Here is a 26,870-nt window from a genome sequence, read left to right as displayed (position 1 = left end):
CAGTGGGCTGGGATTAGGTGCTCAAAGGAAGAAATATCCTTAAACGGGAAGACGGAGCCTGGAGGGGAGGAGGAAGTGTGCCGGAGGAAGTGTGCCTTAGGAAGCGGCAGGCAGCTCCCCCTCAGAAGGCCATCCTTCCCCTCATGAAGGATGAAACAAAATTGTGCTCTAAGAAAGCGAGGAGAGAAGTTTAGGTGGAAGGGAGAACTGCCAATGCTTTCGGTCAGGGGCAAAATTCTCTTCTGGCAGAGTAAATGAGGACTTAGAACACTGATTGGAAGAAGTCACTGAATCCTTATCTACTGAAACACAGGGGGGGCAACAAATATAGGAAGAACCTGAATAATGATCAGTGCCAACACATGGCAAATACCTCTTCTCCAAATAGATGCTCTTTCTCTTCCCTTGTCAGTAACGTTACTTTTTTGCCTTTGATCCCAGAAAGGAGGTGAGAACCTGTGGTGATCCACCCATAACATTCTCTCTGAGAAAAGAGAAAACAAAATTATTAAGTGGAAAAAAGTCAGACTATACCAACTCACTTCTATTGAGGAGCCGCCAAGTACAACTCTTCTAAATAAAACTCCATTCAATTAACTTGTTATCACTTCAGTCTGAAGATTTGGGCAGAAATGTTTCTCTGTGTATACAGACCCGAAATCACATCTTCTCTTATCCAGTGTTTGAGATCTGGGACAAGGAGCAGTGGAGTGCCATAAAACAGTGTGAAGAAAGATCGCTGGATTTACGATGGGCAAACGGTCCATCCCAAAAAATGGTTTGCTACTGACCAGGCCAACTGGGATTACGTAACAGTAAAAATAAAAATAGCTCACACTTACATGGCATTAATTACATGCCAGATTCTGCTGTACGCATGTGTAATATTAACTCATTTGATCTTCAGTATGAAATACGGGCTATGATTTTTATGCGGTATAACTGAAAACATTATATTGAGAACAAACTTGTGGTTACCAGAGGGGAGGTGGGTGGGGGATGGGTGAGATAGGTGATAGGGATTCAGGAGGGCACTTGTTGTGATGAGCACAGGGTGTTGTATAGAATTGTTAAATCGCTATATTGTACACCCAAAACTAATATAACATTGTATTTTTTTTAAAGATTTTATTTATTTACTTGACAGACAGAGATCACAAGTAGGCAGAGAGGCAAGCAGAGAGAGAGGAGGAAGCAGGCTCCCTGCAGAGCAGAGAGCCCGATGTGGGGCTCGATCCCAGGATTCTGGGATCATGACCTGAGCCGAAGGCAGAGGCTTTAACCCACTGAGACACCCAGGCGCCCCATAACATTGTATGTTAACTGGAATTGAATTAAAATTTTTTTTTAAATTTTAAAAAATGGATTAACCCCAAACACACACACACAAAAGAAATAACATTAATATCAGGTAAACAACATAATGATTCAATACTTGTATATATGGCAACATGATCACTACAATAAGTCTAGTTAATATATAGTTACAAACTTTTTTCTTGTGATGAGAATGGAACTATGTACTACATTATTCTCATTTTTTAGATGAAGAAACTGAAGAACAGAGCAGTTGGACATCTTGCCCGAGGTCATATATATAGTTAAGGATAGCACTGGGGCTCCAATCCAGGTGGTATGGGCTTTTAACTACTACAAAAAACTCCCCAGCCCCCATTAAAATGAATAAATACAGATCGGAAGCACTGTTTGGGGGGCAGTGCCTGGGTGCCTTAGTCAGTTAAGTGTCTGACTCATGATCCCAGCTCAGGTCTTGATCTCAGGATCGTGAGTTCAAACCCCACACTGGGCTCCACATGGAGCCTCTTTTTTTTTTTTTTTTTTTTTGAGCTTATTTTTTAAAAAAGCAGCAGCAGCAGCAGCACTGTTTTGGAAAAGGTGTTCACCCCTTATCTGCTGTGATACAGGAGAGGTCTACAACAGGTCTCATTCACCTAAAGTGTATAATAATACTACATTCACTTAACCAAGATCTCTTATCAGCTAAGATCTGGCCTCAATATTTAAAAGAGATGTTATTCCTCATTATTGATAACAGCAGAGTAAACCAGGAAACATTATCTTCTCTGGGGATGGAGATATGGTCATTCTAACCATCAAAAAACTGTACTGTGTGGTGAAATAATGGCCCACTTCAGGTTCCTGAAATCAACCAGGAAGAAGTGTAATGTGTCTTCTATTTTTCCCATTATTAGACCCAATTCTAATTGTGGGATTATTATGAATTGTCAGAGTCAAAAAATTTTAGAAATCAAATCTATAACCTTATATTCTAGATAAGGAAACTGAAGCCTATGGGGGTACAGTAAGTTTGGCACAGCTTCGTTAATATCACTGATAAATTTCAATTCTGGATTCAAGGGTTAGGATGATGTCTTACTGCATATCAGAAAGAGGACCAAACAAGGGATGTGAAACTATTGGGTTCTAGTCTAGTTCATCTAATTGTTTGACTTCTTGAGTAAATCCTTAAAAGTTTTCTATCTGTTAAAAACAAACGAGGTTGGGGGCGCCTGGGTGGCTCAGTCGGTTAAGTGTCTGGCTTCAGCTCAGGTCATGATCCCAGGGTCCTGGGATCAAACTGCCCATCAGGCTCCACACTCAGCAGGATGCCTGCTTCTCCCTCTCCCTCTGCCTGCTGCACCCCCTGCTTGTGCTCTCTGTCAAATAAATAAATAAAATCTTAAAAAAATAATAAGGTTGTTGGTTTACTCTAGGTGATCCTTATGCAGTGGGAACTGCTGAAAGCCATCTTGTGGAGCGAGGAGTCCTAATTTGTAGCATTTGCTGATTTCCATGCCATACACATCCCACCAAGGCAATTTCAATGGTGTTCATGATTCAGTATGTTATCAGTAAACATGGAGCTGGGAATGCGTGTGCAGTCAGCTCTTGCTTGCCATTGTGAATCTCCAACACAACACTGCCCCTAAGGATCTTTCCAGCTACAAAATTGAAGCATGTATTACTTAACTCTATTGTATCTAGAACAAAGAATTAGTTAATTTTGAAAATAGTAACAATAGGGGCGCCTGGGCGGCTCAATGGGTTGAAGCCTCTGCCTTTGGCTCAGGTCATAATCTCAGGGTCCTGGAATGGAGGCCCGCATCTGGCTCTCTGCTCAGCAGGGAGTCTGTTTCTCCCTCTCTCTCTCTGCCTGCCTCTCTGCCTACTTGTGATCTCTGTCAAATAAATAAATAAAAATCTTAAAAAAAAAAAGAAAATAGTAACAATAGTTTTGAAATCTTATTTCATCAGAGTTAAGTCATCATTCATGAGAAATAAACTATTCTCGAGTTGAATTTGTATACTGTGAACCAGATCCTAGTCATTTTCTTATAAACTTCTGAGATACTGAAACTACCATCATCGGACTTCTGATGGGGGTAAAAAAAAATCAGTAGGAATCTTTTGATGAAAGTATTACTGTAATCTGTGGAGTTAAGCAAGTTTTCCTTCAAAACCTTCAACATCACCTTTGACCAGCTCTAGACCAGATAGTTTGGTTATTAATCAAAACATGCAGATCTCTTTCCATCAATATTCTTATTTAATTCTGGTAAAGTCTAGTTCAGAGCTGTGTCAATAAATGCTTCTGGTGTAAAGCAAAAACACTAAAATTCACATCTGGGCTAAAGAAGGATTTAGGAAGCAAGGGATGATCCTAAATGTTGAGTCTATTGCTGTGGATCAAAAGCAGGAGGAAAAAGGGTTAGAAGAGATAGTCTTTTATAAGGTACTAATAAAGAGACTAAGGTGGTAATGGAGTTATTAAGAATCAGACTGGATCGAGATATGCCAAGATCAGATGGTAAGCAAATAGAATCACTAACCCCTGGACTATCTCAATGGTCTTGGGAAACTAAATAATCCCCAAGACTTCTTAAAGAAGTAATTTATCTGGGCAGCTACAATGGAAGAATTGATTGCCAACCATCAATAAAAGTGATCAAAATCCAAAAGATGCTTACTTTTTTCCCCCCAGGAATAAATGTATATTTAAAATTTTATAATAAACATATACTTCAAAGTGAAGATTTTCCCATATTTCCAAGTACGATTATGTTCAACATACCTTGTAATTTTATATTTTATAAATTTTATATTTTGACCTAGTGTTTTGGTAAGTACAGTTGTGAAAACTGAGTTACAGACTCCTTCTTTTAAAATATTCTCCCCTTAACATGCACCTCTTTCTGAGATTGGTCAAGATGATTTGGTACAATCAGGCAGCAACATCCAGGAAGACCACCTCTCCACTTTTTCCTCTAGTTTGTAGTTTTAGTGCCAAAATCAAGTCTTAAAATATTCCTTTCACAAAAATAAGGCAGCTTTATGCTGTAAAAACTGTAGTTTTTGTCAAAGGCTATACTCTTCTGTCCTTATCTGCTGTCACCAACTGTCAGCATCTTCTTTAAGGACCACTTTTTTCTTTGCAGCATCACCTACACGCGGCTCGTTGGCTGTCCAGATAAGGTTTACGCTTAAATGCATAATAACACTGTTGAACAAGAGCTCCGCTGTGGTTTCACAGGCCTGAATGTGCTGAGCCAGTCCTGGTGTCTTCTGCACATCCCGGCGGATCTTAGAGAGGCAAGACTGGAATTCCTCATCGCAGTCGTTTTTGCTTTTGCAGCCGGTCTCATAGCACCTGCCGTGTTGGTTACAGCACTTTGTCAGGGAGGGGATGCCAATATTAAGGTGAACACCAAACAGTGGAGAGCCACATCCACTCGGCGGGGAGGGGTTATAACCGTAACACAGGAAAGGCTTAGACCCCTCATTGCGCTTGTACTGGCAGAGCCCATTCTCACCTCCCAGAAGGTCCAAGGCAGCATTCAGGTACGTGTCTATCTTGTGAACGCCGTTCTGGTCTTCAGGGTGGCCCGCCAGTAGATTGGTCTGGGCCTGCTCCTGGCACCTGAGAGGGGCCTGCTCCTGGCACCTGAGAGCGGCGGACACAAAGAGGAGGATCACGAGGGCGAGCGCAGGCAGCAGAAGCACGGCCATCTGTGCAGCACCGGGCCATGCCCCCACGGAGCCCACGGGGTTCCCTAGGCAGCGGCACCAGCCCCGGGCTCGGCATCCCCAGCCGCCTCCAAGCCCACGCTTCCTCCAAAAGATGCTTACTTAAGAGGATTCCCAATCCAGAATCTGTCCAGTATTAGGCAACTCTCATTTACTGAAAGGAGCCCAAGAAACATTATATTGTGGGAAACTATATCATCACTGTAGTAGGTTGGCAAGATGTTATTCTTCCAGTGCTAGAATGAGGCTGGAGAATGGCACAAGCCACACAGCATCACAGTGTACCCGCGTTAGACAAGGCTTCTCTGGAGGACTGTCTTCCACTCTTCATGATGCGGGATCCAGATGAGGCCACAGGAGTCCCTGAGCCCAATGCAATAAAAATTCATGTACCAGACAGGGTGCCCAGGAGATGAGGGAAACTAAGCATTCCATTTTTTATAGAGCACTGAGGCACTTCCAGGGCAATGGGGTCTGCTAAGCCCTAAACCAGTTTTTTGTCTTGAATATTTTATTTATCTTTCTATCTGTCTATCCATTTATTGAGAGAGAGAGAGAGTGAGCGAGCAAGTGTGGGAGCAAGGGGAGGGGCAGAGAGAGAGAATCTCAAGCAGACTCTGTGCTAAGCAAGGAGCCTGATGCAGGGCTCCATCTCATGACCCCGGGATCATGACCTGAGCCAAAATCAAGAGTCGGATGCTCAGCTGACTGAGCTCCCCAGGCACCCTAAGCTATGAACTAGTTTTATGTACCCCTGAAAGCCTTCAGTCTCAGGCTTAGAGAGGGAGACATGTGTCTTTGGTAGGAAAAAACCTAAGTATGAGATCAGTTAGTCTTACTTCTGGTAGGAGAGCAGTTTCTCAGCCTCCCCTGATTAATACTTCCCTGGTTTATTAATCTGAAATTGCCAAAGAAGATTCAGTGAGTGGGGAAGAGCTTAATGGAAGATGTAAGTAGCCTGGTGGAAAGTGTAGGTTCTCAAAGAGGTGGTCAGGTCATGGACCTCCAGTCACAGCCTGGGGTGGAGCAGGCGATAAATGGCTCATTGCATGAAGATTTTACAAAATTTCCTAATATGGGTGGTTTTATATAGGTACCAAGGTACCCTCAGGAAGGGCCCTTCACAGCGACACCCCCCCCCCACATTGCTATAGCCTTAACTTTAATGGGGAGGTAAGCCTCAGAGCACCCTGAAATCCTCATTCTGAAATTGTCCTGAACCGGAAACATGGTCTCACCTCCTAGGGCTCTACCCGTTTAAGCAAATGAGAATTAAGGCACTCTGCAGAACAGGCCAGTGAGTCTGACCCCATCTATGGTGGATCTAGTTCCCCAAACCAGGAGCACCTCCACATCTTGGGGTGGGTAGCAGCAAAACTCATTGCAGCAGGCCTGAACAGATGTGAGCACATTTCTAAATGCAGTGAGGGCTGTAAACTCCAAAAGACTATTCAGTTCAGAGGCACATTAGTCTGTTGTGAAAAACAGAGGCCTTCCCAAAACCAAAAGTAAAACTGAGACATTTAATTCCTAGATGAAAAGTGAAATTTATCTGTAACCACATTCAAGTAATACAATATTCTTACTCCCCTGACATGTACCTTAATTATTCAGTGTTTTATTATTTTAGTTTTCTACTGAATGAAAATTTGGTTGTTGTTTTTTTTTCCATTTTATTTATTTTTTCAGCGTAACAGTATTCATGAAAATTTGGATTTAACAACTATATTTATGAGGTTTGTTTCCCCTATATTTATTAGAACTTTTTTAAAACCTTGACTGCTATATGAAATAAAATGGGAAAATCTTTGGTCATTATCTATGCCCTTAAATTGTTTATATAGGATAGGGATTACCTGATCCTTGAAAGTCTGAAAACACTTGTCTGTGGAGTACTGGCAAAATTTTTAGTATTTTTTTTGTTTTCTGTTTTTAATCAATGCATTCGTTTCCTCTCTGAAAATTGGCCAGTTTTACCCGTCTAAAGTTAATTTTACTTAATTTATATTTTCCTAGAAAAGTCTCCATCTCCTAGAGATTTTGAAATTAGTAAGATGGTGCACATAAAATATTTTACAGCCTAGTTTTTAAAAACAGTGAAACCGGGGCACCTGCGTGGCTCAGTGGGTTAAAGCTTCTGCCTTCGGCTCAGGTCATGGTCTCAGGGTCCTGGGATCGAGCCCCATATCGGGCTCTCTGCTCAGCAAGGAGCCTGCTTCTCCCTCTCTCTCTCTGCCTGCCTCTCTACCTACTTGTGATCTCTCTGTCAAATAAATAAATAAAATCTTTTAAAAAACAACAGTGAGACCTATCCTATATATAAGACATAAAATACGTATGTAGAATTTAAAAAGAACAGTCATCTAAATATCACACAGGCCAAAAAAGAGAAACCACCTGTACCTTATATGCCAGTCCTTATATACCATAATATATTTATCCACTCCACTGTCTATGAACAGGTCTGAAAGCCTGATCTCAGCTGTACCTTATGAAACTAGAAAAGGAAGAGAAAATTAAATCTAAAGAAGTAGAAAAAAAGGAAATAATAAAGGCCAGACTGGAAATTAAGGAAGTAGAAAACAGAAAAATAGAGAAAATCAATGAGACCAAAAGCTGGTTTTTGAGAGTAAGAAAAATGGTAAGTCTTTTTGTAGAATGATGAGGACAAAGAGAGAGAAGACACAAATTTTCAATAATAGGAAGGAGTGTGTGCACATCCTATCATTATTAAAAGGATAATAGGACAATAATATGAACAACTGTGTCAATGAACTAAACAATTGAGATGAAATCACAAATTCCTTATAAAACCAAAGTCACTGAGTATACTCAAGAAGAAAAAGATCATAGCCTTATATCTAATAAAGACATTTCCTTGAATCTATTGAGGAAATTAGATAGCCTTTTATCTGAATAGCTTATTTTTGTAATTTACAACCTTCTCACAGAACATAGATGGCTTTACTGATGAATTCTACCAAATATTTAAGGAAGCAACAATAGATAGCTCTACACAAATTGTTCCAGAAAATAGAAGATTCATTCTAAGAGGCCAGCATTACCCTGATATTAAAACCAAACAAAGGCATTAGAAAACAAAACCACATAATCAATATCCCTCATGAACGTCAATGCAAAAATTCTAAACAAAACTACAAACTGAATTTTGCAACATATAAAAAAGATAATACATTATGACCAAGTGGGTTTATCCTAGGGATGCAAGGTTGGCTTAATGTTCAACTCAAAAATCAATCAAGGTACAGCAATTGCCCCCTTCTCCATGGGGAATATGTTCCAAGACCCCCAGTGGATGCCCGAAACCACAGATAGTACCAAACCCTATATAAACTGTGCTTTTTCCTATATGTACATATATGTATGATAAAGGACACAGTAAGAGATTAATAACAAGCTATAAAATAGAATAATTATAAAATATGCTTAATAAAAGTATGTTAATGTGCTCTCTCACTCTCTACATGTCTTACGGTACTGTACTCACCCTTCTTTTTTTTTTTTTTTTTTTTAAAGATTTTATTTATTTATTTGACAGAGAGAGATCATAAATAGGCAGAGAGGCAGACAGAGAGAGTGAGAGGGAAGCAGGCTCCCTGCCGAGCAGAGAGCCCGATGTGGGACTCGATCCCAGGACCCTGAGATCATGACCTGAGCCGAAGGCAGCAGCTTAAACCACTGAGCCACCCAGGCGCCCCTGTACTCACCCTTCTTGTAATGATATGATATGATGAGGTGAAGTGAGATGAATGATATAGGCAGTGTGACCAGGCATGAGGCTGTTATTGATCTTGTGATGCTACATCAGAACAAAGATCATCTACTGTGCTGGACTGTGTTGGCAATGCGTAACTGAAAAGTTGGAAAGTGGAACTGTGATAAGGGGGACTACTGGAATTCACCATATTAGAAAAGTAAAAAACACAACTCATATGACCATCTCATTCAATGCAAAAAAGAATTTGAAAAATTTAAAAATTTATCTTTGACTTTAAAAAGCTTTTTCAGGGGTGCCTGGGTAGCTCAGTCGGTGAAGCGTTAGACTCTAGGTTTTGGCTCAGGTCATGATCTCAGGATCATGAGCTCCAGCCCCACATCAAGCTCTGTGCTCAACACAGAGTTGGCTTGGGATTCTTTCCCCTCCCTCTCTCACTCCCTATGCTCTTCCCCGCCTTTGTTCACATGCTGGCTCTCTCTTCCTCTCTCTCTCTCTCAAATTAATAAATAAATAAATATCTTTAAGAAGTTTTTTCAGCAAACATGGACTAAAAGGGAACTTCCTTAAGCTAATAAAGGGCATCTGTGAAACACCTACAGCCACAGTTCTATTTAAAGATGATAGAATAAATACTTTTCACCTAAGACAGACAAGGCAAAGATATGAGCTTTCACCACTTTTATTCAGTCTGGTACTGGAGAGTCTAGGTAGTGCAAAAGTAAAAAAAAATAATAAATAAAAGGCACACAGATTGGAAAGGAAGAGAGAAGACTGTTCCTATCTTCAGATGCCATGACTGTATATAGAGAAAGTCTATCCTAAAAGGGAAAAAAAAATACTTAAAAAAAATAAGTTCAGCAAGGTCAGTGTACATTTTTTTTAATTTTTAAAAAGATTTTGATTTATTTATTTGACACAGAGAGAGACACACACACACCAAGAAAGGGAACACAAGCAGGGGGAGTGGGAGAGGGAAGAGCAGGCTTCCCGCTGAGCAGGGAGGCCATTGCAGGGCTTGATCCTAGGACCCTGGGATCATGACCTGAACCAAAGGCAGATGCTTGATGACTGAGCCACCTAGGCACCCCTGAAATCAATGTATTTTTAAAATCAATTATAATTCTATATATTAGCAATGAATAATCAGAAATGGAAATTACAAATGAACCACTTACTAAAAAAAAACAAAAACGAAACAGTTATAAAAATAGTACCAAAATATGAATTATGTAGGGATAAGTCTGACAAAAGATGTGTAGCAATGCCAGAGTGTCTCAGCTGGTTAAGTGTCTGCATTCCACTCAGGTCATGATCCTGGAATCCTGGGATCGAGGCCCATGTAGGTCTCCCTGCTGGGTGGGGTGCCTACTTCTCCCTCTACTCTTCCTCACTGCTTGTGCTCTCACTCTCTCTCTCATGTGCTCTCCCTCACGTGCGCTCTCATATAAATAAATAAAATCTTTAAAAAAAAAGATGTGTAATACCTATACTCTATAAACTCTTGTGGAAAACCTACGCACAATAAAAATTTGTTGAAAGAAATAAAGGACTTCAGTCAAGGAAGAGATATACCGTCTTCAGAGATTCAAAGATTCAATATTGTCAGGATGTCAATTCTTCACAAATTGATCAATGAATAAAATGTAATCACAATCAAAATCCCAACAGCGTTTTTTGGAGAAATTGTTAAGCTAATTTTAAAAAATTTCATAGATGGAAAGCAAAGGACCTAGAATGGCCTGCTCAGTCCTGAAAAAGAACAACAAGGACATCCGAGGGGCTCAGGCAGTAAAGCATCTACCTTTGGCTCAGGTCATGATCCTGGAATCCTGGGACCAAGCCCCACATAGGGCTCCCTACTCAGCAGGGAGCCTGCTTCTTCCTATCCCTCTGCTCTTTCCCCCGTTCCTGCTCTCCTCTCTCTCACTCACTCTCTCAAATAAATAAAATCTTTGAGGGGAGAAAAAAAAAAAACCAACAAATTTGGAAGATACACCACTGGATTTCAAAAGTGTAAAAACTGCAGTCTTATTAACAGTCTCAAGACAGTCTCATTAACAGAACACAACAGAATGTCCACAGACCATATCAAGTGTTGATGAGGAAGTGAAGCAACTGTCGCATTCCTACACCGCTGGGGGGAGTGTACAATGTTTCAACTACCTTGGAAGACAGTGCGACCATATCTTAAAAGTTATTAAGACATTCCATTCCTAGAATTTGCTCAAGAGAAATGAAAGCAATGCATCTGTATGTGAATATGCATTGGAACTTTGCTATAATCAAAACAGCAACAATTCAAATGCCCATCCACAGAGAATGGATAGAATGGATCGTGTACATCCATATAAGGAAATACTACTCAGCACGAAAATGCATGAACTTTTAATAAAAGCAACAATGTGTATGAATCTCAAAATAAATTATGACTCATCAAAGAAGTCAGACCAAAAAAGTGTACATTCTGTATAATTCTATTCATATAAATTCTAGAAAATGAAAAATAGTCTTTGGTATTAGAAAGTGGATCAGACAGTGCCCAGGGAGGGGATGAGGCTGGAAGGAGAAATGATAAAGGAGTATAAGGAAACTGTGAGTGTGTTAGGTATTTTCTTTTTATCATTATAACCGTTTTGTGGGTGTATCCATAATTCAGAAATTATCAGACTTTATCCTTTATTTATGTGTAGTATTTTAGTAAATCAAGTCAACCTAAGAAGTCTGCTGCAAACAAACAAAAGGAAAGGAAAGACAGTGCTATTACCTTCATCTCATTCAGCTCGTGAAGTTCCTTAGCAGGATTTTTTTCTAAGTGGCCTGCCTTATTCAGAGCCATAGCTGTTACCATGCCTTTGCAACAACTGGGGGGACAAAAAGTACACACAGAGCATGATCGATTTATTGTTGGTTCCTCTTCTAAGTGTTTCAAATCCCTATACAGTGGAAGTTCACCATAATAATTAATCTGTTGAGAATAATCTCTCAGTTTCTCACCCTCATCCTGTCCCCCACCCATTTTTCTCACTCTTCACCACTGGTAACATTGAATGAAAACGAAGGGGAAACTTGGCTAGACTATAAAAGCTACTTCCTGAATTTGAAGCAATCTTAGTGACACATGCTTCCTAGTTAATAAATTACAATTTTTCAGCCTCATCTGTATTTGGTAGGAATCTCCTACTTTTTCAGATATAAGGGATTTTCAGTTGAAAATTTTTGAGAGATGTTTTGGGGGCACCTGGATAGCTCTGTTAGTTAAGCGTCTGCCTTCAGCTCAGGTCGTGATCTTGAGGTCCTGGGATGGAGCCCCACATTGGGCTCCCCGCTCAGCTTGTTTCTGCCTCTCCCTTTCCCTCTACCCAACTCTCTCTCTCTCTCTCTCTCTTAGATAATAAATAAATATTTTTTTTAAAAAAAGAGATGTCTCAGGTGGTGTTCAGTGAAACCAAACATATTGAGTGAAATATAAGTGTACATTCAGTTTTGTATGGAATGACACAGGAAGTACAAACTTCCTCATAAATGCTCCCCAGTATGTGCAAACATGCAAGATATATCTTAATGCAAACAAATTGACCTTTCTGGTTTAATCTGGTTTTCTTTTTACTAATTCTCACTCCAATATAAGCATATACTTCCCACCCTACCTATGGTAACACTGTTCAAAGGAATTTGAAAGCCACTGGGAAAACACTAAGATCACCTATTTCAACCGAGGAGTGTTGAAACTAGTTTAAAAACTAGCAAACAGTCCCTTATTACTGCTACCTCCCTACCCTTATCGCCTCTGCTTTATGTTGCATTTAATCTTCAAAAGGACAATAATAAAACAACAGAGAGTTTCACCTGTTCAAATAGCTGGAATATTGCGCCAACTTTCTGGCCAGTGCAATTGCGTCTAGCTCTAACTTTGCAACTCCCAGATCATGTTTCTCAGTACTCTCCTCCCTCAAATTTGGGAGAGTGTTTTGGTCAGTGAAGTCAGGCACCATTAAAATCAGCAAGCTTACCATCCACTGGATCATAGATATATGCAATTCATCCATCTGTTTAAAAATGATTATAATATAAATGACTCATTTTAAATAAATCAAACAGTGAAAACCATACCAAATTTAAAAATAGAAATCATACCTGTGTCCAACTTTTAACAACACTCTCATTCTTAATGACATCAAATCATCACTACTCAGCTAGGGTAAACTTAGTTTCTCTTGTTTACTATACTAATTCCATTAAATTACCCTCCTCCTCCTCTTTAGCTTGGTCAAGTGTATTAAAGCTGCAGTTCCCCATTCGTGTACCAAGGCATTGAAGGGGTCTGCAGCCAAATCTCAAGGATGCCATGGGACTTTTTAAGTTCTTGAGGGAAGTGATAGTGTTATGTGACATCTATCAGCACAGCACGAACTTGACATAGATCACGGTTCCAACATTAGATGTACTGTACCACTTCTGATGGCTTCTTACCTTTGCAAAGCTGGTTTTATTGATGGTTTTGTGGTTTAAAAAAAAGTACTTTGGGAAAATCAAGGTACAACAGGCAAAGAGGGTGGTACTGTCCAACCCGCTTCCAAGGTTAAAGTTGTACAGTGTTCAAGTGCATATGTTTCATTGATAAATAGTTTTGAGAGAGGAAAATAAAACAAAAGATTCTCTTTTTTTCAATGTATATATATCTAAGAAGTTAAATTAAAACATTAAATTTTACAAAGCTTATTTGAATAAGCAATTAGAATCAGGCAGCATCAATACCAAAAAGTGGTTAGGGACATTCTGCAGGTAGGGGCCAGGAAAAACATTTTAATAGAGAAGATGCTAAAGTAGAGAAAAGAAATTATTTAATTGATTATAACTCAGATGTTTGCCCTATCTGGGAAAATTCAGTTATTTGGCTATTGTGATAGTTGTCCTTAAGTTTCATTTTTTCATAATCAAGAGAATCTAGTTGACTGTTTATAATTAGTTCTTGAGTTTTGTTTTCTCAGGTTCAAGTGCATGAGCTCCTCTGGCCTTGGTTTGTTTATAGAAGCTACCAGTGGCACAAGAGCTACCCCAGTCTAATGTGTAACTGGGATAGCTCCTTGTTTAACTGTTTAACTTGTTTAAACAGTTTAACTCTTTTAACATGTATTCCTTTTTCAAACAGTTACTAAGTTATTAGGAAAGAAATATTTAGTAAGTTGTTTGAACCTAGCTACTTAATAAACTGAACTCTGGAGTGTTTCTTTTGGTTGAGGAGTATGAAAATACTGAGACCCAAAGGGCAGTAACCGGTCAAGTTTGGGAACCTCTGCATTATGCTATTTGCAGAAGCTGGGACCCAGAAATCAAATGCAGAAAACTTCATGAAACGCAAACATCAAGCACACCATCCTCTTCACATGCTCCTTCCCCTTTCTCTGTTGATGAGTTCCTCAGTACTCTTCTCTAGGCTTAAATATGACCTACTCTGAGAAGTCTTTTTTAACTTCCCTTGGCTTTAATTTACTCCTTTCCCCACATTTCTATGGTACTTTGTACATCCCTATTATAATGGTTTGCACATCTGTGACTTCAATTAGCCAGTGCATCTATTTAAGACATGGTGGCCATCATTTTATCCCTCAAAACCACACAAAGTACTTGGCAAAGAATTAAGTGCTTAATAGATGTTTGTTAAATCGATAAATAATAATCAAACTTGGTAGCCCATCTGGTAGTAAAACGCAAGCCCCCTACCTCAGAAGGAAACATTATTAATGACCTAAAGCAATGTTGATGAATGTATTTTTATACCTTAATTAACACATCAGGAAAAGGGCAACTCTTCCTGAGGAATGGTTTAAAAAAGATTGTTATCCATTTTATAAGTTAAAGATATTCCCCCCCACATTCACAAGCTATGCCCTTCCTGCTTCTCAAAGTAAATAAATTCCTAACTGTTCTTTCTTATACCAATGGCCTGGATTATACTGTCATAGAAACAACTCATTTGTGGTTATACAAAATATTAATCAACCCTTGAACTCTTCCTAATAGACAAAAAGAAACATGTTATCTTCATTTCAGAGTTATATTGGAGAGACTAAATAGTAGAATCTAGGGCATGCAATAGTTCATAGGTGAATTTAAAATTAGAATCAAATTAAGCATAAAAGTATATCTTTCACTTTCACAAAGATATGAAAGTATTCTTTGTAATTACACAGAGAGTACATATGATAAGTTTTATAATAAACCAAAGGTTTACTGTGATCTGGATACAAAATCATAAGAGAATTTTTAATGAATTAAGTGCTTCTTCTTTAATGAAAAGACTTGCTCCAAATTCACTAATCTTGTCAGGGATGACAAGTAGCTTACTTAGCCACCTTTCTAGCTGATTTTTTAAATCATATTTAATTTGTCCCTTCAAAATATAAGTGATGTTTAATAATGAGTAAGAGAAATTTATGTTATGGACAGGTCATTTTGAAAATGGATAGAAGAATTTCTATCTTGGTATGATTTTGCTGCTGAAAATGACACATAGCTCATTTAAAAAAACTTTCTAATTTATATAGTTGAAAATCTGGAAAAAAGTTTCTAATTGTTCTAAAATCTTTCAGTTAAAGTGTTTCAGCTAGCTGAGAATCTTTTGTTAAAATGTAGAAGTGCCCAACGTCTAATGTCAGCAAGAACAAACTGACTGACATTACAATAGAGGGAAAATTTAACTAGTCACAATTTAATAGAAACCTCTGCATAAGATTCATGGAATTAAAGGCTGAGTCTTATTTAATAAAGACAGTCAATTATGCACTTCTTCAATTTTGATTCATGTCTCTTTGTGAGCTATCATTTCAGAGTGACAGTCTTTAAAAGCAAGTGATGAATCTGACCTTCAAATGACTTTATCACTAAGTATTAACTTGTGATTATAAAAAATTATGAAGCCTGTTCTCTCACATTTTACTAAAAATTATCTTAAAGTGTTTTTTACTTCAGCCTGTTCCACTGTTTGTATGTGTGTTATACACATAAGTTATATACAAAAGACAAAGACCTTTTTGCTGATAGAGACACATAGTGGACAGGGTTTGAGGATCAGTGTTTTAGCCCATCAAGCAGCACAGAGTAGACAGAGTTTACGACATAAAGGAAAAAACAAAACAAAACTGAAGGTAAGAAAATGAATCAGAAAGGAAAATGAATGATGGGTGGAACAAAGGCAAACTTTTTCATTTTTATATAGTTACAGCAGTTAATATGGATATACACAGTTCCTCAGGGAATTGATAATCTTGCAAGTTTTCTACACACTATAATACCATAATGTAGTTTAAAACAGAGGTATATTAAGGCACTTTCTAAAAAAGCCTGTATTATAAAGATTGAATTCAATAATATAAAAAATTGAGTAAATGATTCCATGGAGATAAATACCTAATAGTAAACTATTTACTGAAGAAGTTAATGTAGCAATACCATAAGACAACAGTGCTGGAATGTTCTTTCTTACTTCATTCAATAAGTATTTATTGAGTCTCATTATGCGACAGTACTCTGTTACCCTTTTTCTTAAATTTGGTTGTCTTCCAAGTCAGAGAAATTTCTCCTAGGTCTGGGGATCCCCTGGATTCAGTCTTCTAGTCTTTATATATGTGCACCTCCACTCTTGGTGTCTATATACTTACAACATATTCATAGACTGATATAACATAATGCTTCATAAATAGCATTTCCATATAACATCACAGTCTCTGCCTTTCAAATGTCTTTTTAAAAATTTTTTATTTATTTATTTGAGAGAGAGAGAGAGAGACCAAAAGAGACAGAGACAGAGCATGGGTGGAGGGGGTGGGCAGAGAGAGAAGCAAACTTCCCACTGAGCAGGAAGCCAGTCACAGGGGTCCATCCCAGAACCCTGGGATCATGCCCTGAGCTGAAGGCAGTTGCTTAACTGACTGAGCCACCGAGGGACTCCTTAAATTTCAAATTTAAGCAATATTTAGGTGAAATAAGTTCCTTCACCAATTTTGTAAGATCAAATATTTGTATACTGTTTAATTATAATGAGAGATTCCTGTGGGAATCTAGATTATAATTAAGACTAGGCAGTAGGAGTAAATGCAGTAAACTATGCCTTTGGAAATTATTATTTCATGCTGTGCTGGCTAAGAAGTCCACAGGTTCAGGGGCGCCTGGGTGGCTCAGTCAGTTGATCACTTGGCTCTTGATTTTGGCTCAGATCATGGTTCAGGGCGGTGAGATCTAGCTCCACATCTAGCTCTGTGCTCAGTGGGGATTCAGCTTGGATTCTCTCTCCCTCTCCTTCTGCCCCTCCCCCAACTCATGTGTATGCTCTATCTCTAAAATAAATAAATCAATCTTAAAAAAAAAAAAAAAAGGAAAAGAAGTTCTCAGGTTCAGTTCTTCAGAATTGCAGAAGAATTCTATTTGTCCTAAAAATGATAGACTAATATATATGGTGGCATCTTGTCTTTCTTCCTAATATCATATTTCTGTCATCCATCAGCCAGGCAGGAGCACCAACATAAAGCCTTAAAATGTTCACATTCCAGACTAATAGTATTAAGGAAAAAAAATCAGTATACTGAGTAAAGAGTAAAGATAATAATTAGAACTTGAAACTTTTGATCATCTCTGAAACTTCATTCCTCCTGCAGGAACATACTATGTTTAAAAATCCCTGCAAATCATTTGAGTAATAATATCACAGAAGTTCCCAGTGTGCCCTCCTAACCTCCTATTTCAGTTGGATAGGCATGACCTAGTCTCTCCTTGAAGAAAACTCCCAGCCAAGGCAAAATATAATTTCACAAACTCCTATAAGTACATACATGGCGCTGAAGTTCAATGTTACCATTGTTAATCTCATTGCTTATCTTCAAAAGCCATTGCTGAATCATGTTAAATATTTGTGCTTGAAGCACCCTGAAGGAAAAATCAAGTAAAATAAATATAAGATATACTTAGAGTATAAAAGTCTATCAACTAAAAGAAAAGGTTTTATTTGGGTGGACCTAGAAATGATGGTGTTGACAACTCTTGAGAATTCAGAGAAAGGGAACGAAAGCCCTGAATTACCTGGTATAATGGCTTACTCATTATCACAGCCTTCCTAACCCTGGGCAGGTAGCAACTGGCATTATACACTTTGAACAAGGTAAATCTTATGTTCGGTGCTAGCTCTCTACTATAAAAAATCACCCTCATACCCTTTACATTCACTTCTAGGCAGTGAGGCCACAAAGTGAGAAGAATGAATTCTGAAATTCTCAAGAGATCAATTTCCAACATGAAAGTGTGAGGAGCAAAGTTGATCCATGCCACCCCCACTGCACCCCCCCAACTACCCCTCCCCTGCCAAGTGAAGCTGGGGAGAATTACTTAAAAAAACAAAACAAAAACAAAACACTGAAAGCCTCTGGAAATGTCGTAAGGACAAAGAGCAACTGAAGAAACATGTGTTCAAGATAATCTATGAAAATTCAATAAGAAAGGTAAGAAGAGCCTGTGATATTTAAAACAAGGCTACTTCCCCTCTCTGGGCTCTCAGCTCAGTGAGGCGAAACTCCACCCCAGACTGCTACAGCCAAGAACACAGAACTCCCTCCCTTGCCCTCCATCTCGCAGTCGGGGGCTTTCTTCCTGGGAGGCTCAAGACTTCCAAGGCTTCTTATGTGACCCCAGCTGCCTATTGCTGAGGCTAGGTACTGGGAAAATGTAGCTGAGAAGTGGGGATTCCCTTCTGTCCAGCAGAAAGCTGTGAGAACTTACGGGCCAGAATCCACATCCATATACTGAGGAACGGTACCAATAATGTTTATTGATGCATCCAACTGAGATTTCATTTCATTAACTTTTTCATTAAGTCCTTCCCATTCTTCAAGAAGCATTTCAGGAAACTGCAGGCCATTTACCAACTTGAAAGAACAGAATTCTAGAGAACTAACCAAACTTGAAAGAATTTTAGATATACCTAGAAAAGTAAGGAAAGTACTAACTTTAAAAAGTATTCAGAAGTCTACCATTGCAATAATAAATTACAAAAATACCAAAGGGGAGGGGCATATCTTCTTTTCATCTTTTTATTATCGTACAATTAGTTTGCCTAGCAGTGAACCTTGCAAAGAGTAGTTCTTAAACAAATACTCAGTGGATAAACACAGTGCAGTCAGTGCTTTTCTGACTCTTGGACTATTTGTTTCTTTGAGGACAGTTTATACTCTTAAGTTTCTTGTCTTCTCAGCTGAGAACCAAATGCAGAAACTACATAAATTACAGTTTTCTCTAACAGGCATTAACTCACTTAGTCATTCTGTTAAGAAGACAATGATGATAAGCACCTTCTTTGTGAATATAGGGTAGTTAATAACAGAAATGAGAATGGTTTAACACTTGAGTCATTTTTTAGGTCATTGTTCAGGTTTTCATAAAGCTTATTGTTTTGGTCTGAAAAAGGATTGAGTCTGGATCCTAATCCTTGACAAATTCACTGTGAAATCATGGTAAAATATCACCTCTATACTTTTGTCTTAACTCATTTGCAAAATAAGAGATGATATGCTCTCATCTTAGGGGCACCTGGGTGGCTCAGTCAGTTATGCATCTGCCTTTGGCTCAGGTCATGATCCCAGGGTCCTAGAATCGAGTCCCACATCAGGCTCTCTGCTCAGCAGGGAGTCTGCTTCTTCCCCTTCTCCCTCCTACTCTTCCTCTGTGTTCTCTCTCTCTCTCTCAAATAAATAAATAAAATCTTTAAAAAAAAGAAAAGAAAAGAAATGCTCCCACCTTAGTGGGATTTATAAAGAGTAATGGTTAAAAACCAAACTTTTTTTGTCCTTAATGAAATATTTTACTGCCTTCATCAATAAATTTTGATCTCTTGTGAGTATTCAAAATGATCTGTTAATTTCACTATTCATTCATCATTTTGACCTCCTCATTTATTTTAAACCATTTACTACTTCATTTTTTTCTCTTCCCACTATATATTCTCATGGGATTTATTAGCTTCTTATCTCTAACTACATTACTGATGCTATAGATAATTAAGATTGTGTTTTCCCAGTGAAGTAGTTTTATGTTGAACAACAGTGCCAGTCAATGAACCAGGGTTGCCCAAACACTTCACTGGGAAGGATTCTTTTTTTTTTTCTTTTCTTTTTTTAATTTTAAGTAAGCTCCATTGCTCAACATGGGCTTGAACTCATGACATTGAGATCAAGAGTCACATGCTCTCCAACTGAGCTAGCCAGGCAGCCTAGCTGAGGATTCTTATGTAACACATGACACAGTGAATAAAGTCATTATTCTCATGAAATACAGTATCGTCAGAGTCTCAGATTATCTCTAGGATTTCTCACATACAAAGTCCAACATCAATCAGAAACAGTCAAGAATGTGAAAAGAATTGACTCTTGTGAGTCAAGACAAAATACAGACAATAAAAAAAGACCTATAGGAGAACCAGATAGTACCAAAGTATCCAGCATGAATTTTAAAATTAACTGTGAGCAGAACAGAAAACCAAAAAGTACATCCACACTTATATGGTTAATTATTCTATGACAAAGGAGGCAAGTATACATGATTGACAAAAGACAATCTCTTTGATAAATGGTACTGGAAAAACTGGACAGCTGCATGCAAAAGAATGAAACTGGACCACTGTCTTACACCATACACAAAATAAACACAAAATGGATTAAAGACTAAATGTAAGACCTGAAACCATAAAACTCCTAGAAGGAAACAGGCAGTAATCTATTATAAGTGATCAAGACAGCTGGTAATGGCACAAGGACACACATCCAGATCAATGGAATAGAATTCAAAGTCCAGAAATAAAGCCATACATCCATGGTCAACTAATTTTTGACAAGCGTGTCAAGACCATTAAATGTGGAAAACACGGTCTTTCTAACAAATGGTAGTGGGATAACTGAATATCCACATGCAAAAGAAGGCTTTACCTCATACTATACACAAAAATTAACTTAAAATGGTCAAATATCATAATATAAGAGCAAAAACTACAAAACTCTTAAATGAACACATAAGGGTAAACTTCATGATTTTAAATTTGGCAAAGGATTCAAAGATATGGCACCGAAAGCACAAACAAAAAAAAAGAAAAAACATAAATTGGAATTCATCAAAATTGGACTGCAAAGTACACCATCCAAAAAATGAAAAAAACAGCCCATGGAGTAAGAGAAAATATTTACAATTCATATAGCTGAAAAAAAGACTTATAGAGTATATAAAGAACTCTAACAACTCAATAACAGAAAGACAAAAACCCAATTAAAACATGGACAAAGGATCTGTATAGACATTTCTCCAAAGAAGATATATAAATGGCTAATAAGCCTTAAAAAGATGCTCAACATCAGTAGTCATCAGAAAAAACATGAATCAAAACCATTATGAGATACTACTACATACCCACTCCTATGGCTAGAATAAAAAAGTCAGACAAGAAGTGATGGCAAGGATGTGGAGAAATCAGAGCCCTCATACACTGGGGGTAGGTATTTAAAACTGATAATGGTGGCACAAGTCCATGAATGTACTAAAAATCATCAAATTATATACTTTTTTTAAAAGGTTTTGTTTATTTATTTGAGAGACAGAGAGAGCATGAACTGAGGGAGAGGCAGACTCCCCACTGAGCAGGGAGTCTGACTCGGGGCTTGGTCCCAGGATCCTGGGATCATGACTTGAGCTGAAGCCAGATGCTTAAGCGACTAAGCCTCTCAGGCATCCACAAATTATATACTTTAAATGGGAAATTGTACTGCATATGAATTATATCTCAAAAAAAGTAGTGCTCAGGGACACCTAGGTGGCTCAGCCAGTTAAACGGTTGCCTTCAGCTCAGGTCATAATCCCAGAGTTCTGGGATCAAGTCCTGAGTCAGACTCCTTGCTCAGCGGGGCGGGCAGGGCGGGGGCGGCGGGGCAGGGAGCTGTTTCTCCCTCTGCCTGCCATTCCCCCTGCTTTGTGCTCTCATTCTCTCTGATTTAAAAAAAAAAAGAAAAGAAAAAAGAAAAGAAACAGTGCTCAATATTTTATTTTGTTTGATTTTTTTTTTAAGATTTTATTTCTTTATTTGACAGAGAGAGAGCACAAGTAAGCAGAGCAGCAGGCAGAGGGATAGAGAGAAGCAGGCTCTCTGCTGAGCAGGGAGCCGGATGCGGGTCTTGATCCCAAGACCCTGGAATCATGACCTGAGCCTAAGGCAGCCGCTTAACCAACTGAGCCACCCAGGCACCCCTTGTTTGATTTTTAAAACTGTATGTAACATTATTTAGATTTTAAATATCAATTGTATTACAAATAATAATCATGATTAAAATGCTTTATAATGTCAAACAACATGTCATTATTTTTTTCTTACCATTATCCCCATTTATTCTTATTTCAAATTCTTTATAGAGTCTTCCTATGGTTTTCACAATTTCCTGCATGTACTGTAGCTCTGGTGGCATCTCCCCCTCCATACTTTTGTGGCGATTCAATATCCCAAACCCAATATCTGTCCAGTTTTCCTGTAAATGTTTAATAATCTTGAGAGAATCATATTTTGACACTAGCAAATACCCACTATACTTGTCTTTATCTTCAGTTAACACCTAGAGAATGAAAGGGAGTGAGGAAATTAGACTATTATTCACTAATGATTTCATCAAAGTCTACCCAAGATCCTTATTTCCCAATGACCGCCAATTATATACCCTATTATTATTTATTCATACAATTTTTTCATGTGACATGAAAAATTATTATTATTATTATTATTTTCAAAATTAAAGCCATTTAAGCATCTGCCTTCAGCTCAGGTCATGATCCCAGGACCCTAGGATCAAGCCCCAAGGCTCACTCCCTGCTCAGCAGGGAACCTGCTTCTCCCTCTTCCTCTGCCTATGGCTCCCTCTGCTTGGGCTCTCTATCAAATAAATAAATAAAATCGTTTAAAAAAAATTAAAGTGAATTTAGATTAATTATAATACCCTGTAAGATAACCCATTTTTTACCAGATGAAAATAATCATATTAAATCCTATATGGGTAAAAAATTAATAACAAGCAAAGAAGGACCAGAGAGCTGAACATGTTTAATTACTACCTGCTTCAGTGAGGATATCACCTATCTGTTTACATGATCCCCACTGGACTGGGAAAGTTGCTAGAATGTATAGGTTGTGTTTTATTTGTCTAGCCTGGAGTCCAAGTCCTATAACAAAGTGTAACTGACAGATATGTGACTCAGATAATGCAAACGAATCACCCCTGCTTCAAAAAGAGTAATCAGTACAGGGAAGCCATGTAGCAGAGCAATTAGGAGCAAGGATTTGGGGGGTGGAGAGACCTGGACTCATTCTGACTCCACCACTTACCCATTTATAGACAACTCAGGCAAGTGACTTAACATTTCTAAGCCTCCCTTTCGTGTCTGTGAGACTGGGAATAAAAAACCTGCATCAGGTGGTTGCGGTGAAAAGTACCACACCGTGTGGAAAGCACCTTCAGCCCAAAAGGGTAAGTGCTTAATGCAGGCCAATTATTATTATTCCTATGAAATATAGCAGCATGATTCTTTTTCAGTCTTATCTATGAAATGTCAAAATCGCTGGATAAACAGAGTCACTAAACCTGCTACATACAAACAGGACAACAAACATCTTCAATTCTGAGACTATTCTGCTCCTGTCTTTCCAAAAGGTTAGAAAACAGTTTCCTGGGATCTGGAGGAGACTTCATCAGGCTGAGTCTGACACTTGCTTTGGAGGTATTTCAATATCTTACGTGGTTTCCTTTGTTAGGCTGCTATGACATTATAGTAATTTGATTAATGAAAGCTATTTTCAAAGCTCCAATTCTTTTAAGGAGATGTTATTAATAAACCAAGTGTAGTATACACCCACAACAGAATAGTCTTCAGCCTTTGAAAGGAAGGAAATCCTGACAATCCTGACACAGGCAACCAAACAGACAAGCCTTAAGGACATTATGCTGAAGGAAATAAGCCCGTTACAAAGGGGCAGATGCTATGGACAGATACGTCCAGACATATGGTGTCTAGCATTGTCAAATTTTTTTTAAAGAATTTATTTCTTTATTTGACAGAGAGAGAGACATCGAGAGAGAGAACACAAGCAGGGGGAATGGGAGAGGGAGAGGCAGGCTTCCCGCTGAGCGGGGAGCTGGATGCTGGGCTTGATCCCAGGATCCTGGGATCATGACCTGAGCTGAAGACAGATGCTTAACGACTGAGCCATCCAGATGCCCCTAGCATAGTCAAATTTAGAGAGACAGAAAATAGAATGGTGATCGCCAGGGACTGGGGGAGGAGGAAATAGAGGGGGTTCTTGTATTATGGGTAGAGTTTCAGTTCAAGAAGACAAAAAAATTCTGGACATGGATGGTGGGGGGTGTGTACGACAATGTAAAAGTACTTAATGTCCTTGAACTATACACTGAGAAATGACTAAGATGGTCAATGTGATGTCATGAATATATTGTACCACAAGGTTTTTGTTTTTTGTTTTTTTAATTTATTTATTTGACAGACAGAGGTCACAAGTAGGCAGAGAGGCAGGCAGAGAGAGAGGAGGAAGCAGGCTCCCTGTGGAGCAGAGAGCCCGATGCGGGGCTTGATCCCAGGACCCTAAGATCATGACCTGAGCCGAAGGCAGAGGCTTAACCCACTGAGCCACCCAGGCGCTCCTGTACCACAAGTTTTTAAAAAGATGGTATGAGGGGCGCCTGGGTGACTCAGTTGGTTGGGCAGCTGCCTTCCCCTCAGGTCTGATCCCAAGGTCCTGGGATTGAGTCCCGCATGGGGCTTTCTGCTCAGTGGAGAGCCTGCTTCTCCCTCTGCCTGCTGCTCTGCCTACTTGTATGCTCACTATCTCTCTCTCTGTCAAATAAATAAATAAAATCTTTAAAAACTTAAAAAATAAAATGAAATGAAAAGATGGAATGAATGTTAAAACTCCAAGTTGTCCTTAAGACAGAAGGAAGGTACAGGAGAGGCACAAATGTCACATCTGTTGATTAGAGGAGAAAATCAGAACTGCCCTCACTGCCACCCAACTATCATTTCCCAGTTTTTTCCGGCAGCCTAAATTTATTTGCCTCAAAGATATAAAATAGAACTTAGGGGCACCTGGGTGGCTCAGTGTGTTAAAGCCTCTGCCTTTGGCTCAGGTCATGATCCCAGGGTCCTGGGATCGAACCCCACATCTGGCTCTCTGCTCTGTGGGGAGCCTGCTTCCTCCTCTCTCTCTCTCTCTCTCTGCCTGCCTCTCTGCCTACTTGTGATCTCTGTCTGTCCAATAAATAAATGAAATCTTAAAAAAAATATATATATATAAAATAGAACTTAAAAGAAAATATTTAAGTGTATTTTTAAAGCCCCTGGAATCTTGCTGTTTTCTTTGTCTTTCATAAAACACAGTATGGCTTTTGAAAGGATGAGGTGTGACTCAGTTGTAGGCTATGAGTGGCAAGCTTACAGACAGCATTCTGATTACCAAATGCTTTATGAGAAAGTCTTACCTTTTGCCACTGCTTGAAGTCTGCAATAACTGATTCAAATGTATTTTCTTTATTAAGAGATGAAATGTCTTTTCTATCGGAAGAAGGAAAAGGAGTAAGAGCAGGCTCTCAGAACAATGTATAAACAAAGAAAACCATGAATCCATACACTACAGAACAATATTAGGTTTCTCCTGAAGAGTTTTCAAACATGCCTTCCATCCTCATAAACATCATCTTTACGTTTACAAACATAAATATACTTTCAGGCTCCAACCAGCCTAAAGCAATCAAGTTACAGGGTTGGAGATCATGCGAGTATCAAAAGGGTGGTCCTTTTTGGCCATCCAAAATTAGATCATCTTAAGAGCAATTCCTGTTGAATATGGCAGACAAAACAATTTGTAAATAGAAGGGAAGACTAAAGAATATTTTAGATGCAACATTTAGGTCAGGAGCCCCAACTTTTGGTAAGAAAGTTTCCTTTAATATCTCTAAGTCTTGGGGTACCTGGGTGGCTCAGTTGTTAAGCAACTGCCTTTGGTTCAGGTTGTGATCCTGGGGTCCTGGGATCAAGCCCTGCATTGGGCTCCCTGCTCAGCCAGAAGCCTGCTTCTCCCTCTTCCACTTCCCCTACTTATGTTCCCTCTCTCATTCTGTCTCTCTCTCTCTGTCAAATAACTAAATAAATGAAATCTTAAAAAAAAAAAAAAATCTCTGAAGCCTCACAAGGAGAAACCTCTTGATAAAAGTTTCTGAAAAGAAAGAGAAAAGAATCCCTGCCTGACCTGTGCTCCCCTCCCAGCCAAGTCAGCAAACAGGGATGGCAGCAGCCAACAGCTTGGATATGTACCAGCTTCAGCTTCAAGAACTTTTAATTCTGCTAACTCAGAAACCTTAGAGGATCTGAAAAATCGAAACCATGTCCTCAGTTTGAAATGGAAATGGCACCTAAACATTTTCTTCAAGAGACAGAACATCTTAAAGTAAAAAAACAAACAAACAAAAAGCCCCCACAAAACCTTAGAAATCACTGAATCAAGCCTGCATTCAAAGTCCAGATTCCCACTAACTTTGGCTGTGATTTAATCATCCCACCTTGACTTAAGTTCTTTATAGGCAGCCTTGTCCACTGTCGGATTTCTCTAATTGCTACAAAGTATAATATCCAACAAAATCAGTCACCTTATAATGGCGACCCACTGATTCTATTTCTCTGCATATGCACTATGCTATAGAATCTGCAGATGGTTCAAGAAGTTCAGGGGCTCCAATAATAATGGTATAAGTTGATGTGATCTTTTAAAAAGAGAAGAGGAGAAAAAGAAAAGGAAAGGAAAGAAAAACAACAAACCAGCTGAACAGCACAGAGGCAGCAGCAGGAGGTAGAAGGAGCAGGATGGACCACAGAGATGGTTAGCACCAGAAACCACAGAACCACTCAAGCCCCTAGCAGGACTGCAGCCTTGGAAGGGCTGCTACTTATCCGACCAAATCAACGTTAGAGTCATCACAGGAGAAAAGAGAGGCAGAGAAAAAGAGAGAAAGAA

The 26,870-nt window shown here is 38.8% G+C and overlaps 1 protein-coding gene and 1 pseudogene across 1 annotated transcript in view; both read right to left on the bottom strand.

Moving 5' to 3' along the window:
* Positions 1 to 26,870, bottom strand: part of AXDND1 (axonemal dynein light chain domain containing 1) — a 98,335-nt gene that overhangs the window by 21,957 nt on the left and 49,508 nt on the right. Inside the window, exons 15-21 of the mRNA XM_045982957.1 lie at positions 25,342 to 25,414; positions 22,179 to 22,413; positions 18,551 to 18,752; positions 17,611 to 17,704; positions 12,632 to 12,831; positions 11,550 to 11,646; positions 374 to 484 (exon numbers count right to left, since the gene is read on the bottom strand). Of these exons, the coding sequence (XP_045838913.1) occupies positions 374 to 484; positions 11,550 to 11,646; positions 12,632 to 12,831; positions 17,611 to 17,704; positions 18,551 to 18,752; positions 22,179 to 22,413; positions 25,342 to 25,414 (1,012 nt within the window). The remainder of the gene's footprint in view (positions 1 to 373; positions 485 to 11,549; positions 11,647 to 12,631; positions 12,832 to 17,610; positions 17,705 to 18,550; positions 18,753 to 22,178; positions 22,414 to 25,341; positions 25,415 to 26,870) is intronic.
* Positions 4,433 to 5,028, bottom strand: LOC123928193 (annotated as a pseudogene).

This window comes from Meles meles, chromosome 17 (genome assembly GCF_922984935.1).
Source record: "Meles meles chromosome 17, mMelMel3.1 paternal haplotype, whole genome shotgun sequence".
Classification (NCBI taxonomy): Eukaryota; Metazoa; Chordata; class Mammalia; order Carnivora; family Mustelidae; genus Meles; species Meles meles.
The sequence above is the reverse complement of the archived record's forward strand: the minus strand, read 5'-3'. Positions and strand labels throughout refer to the sequence as shown.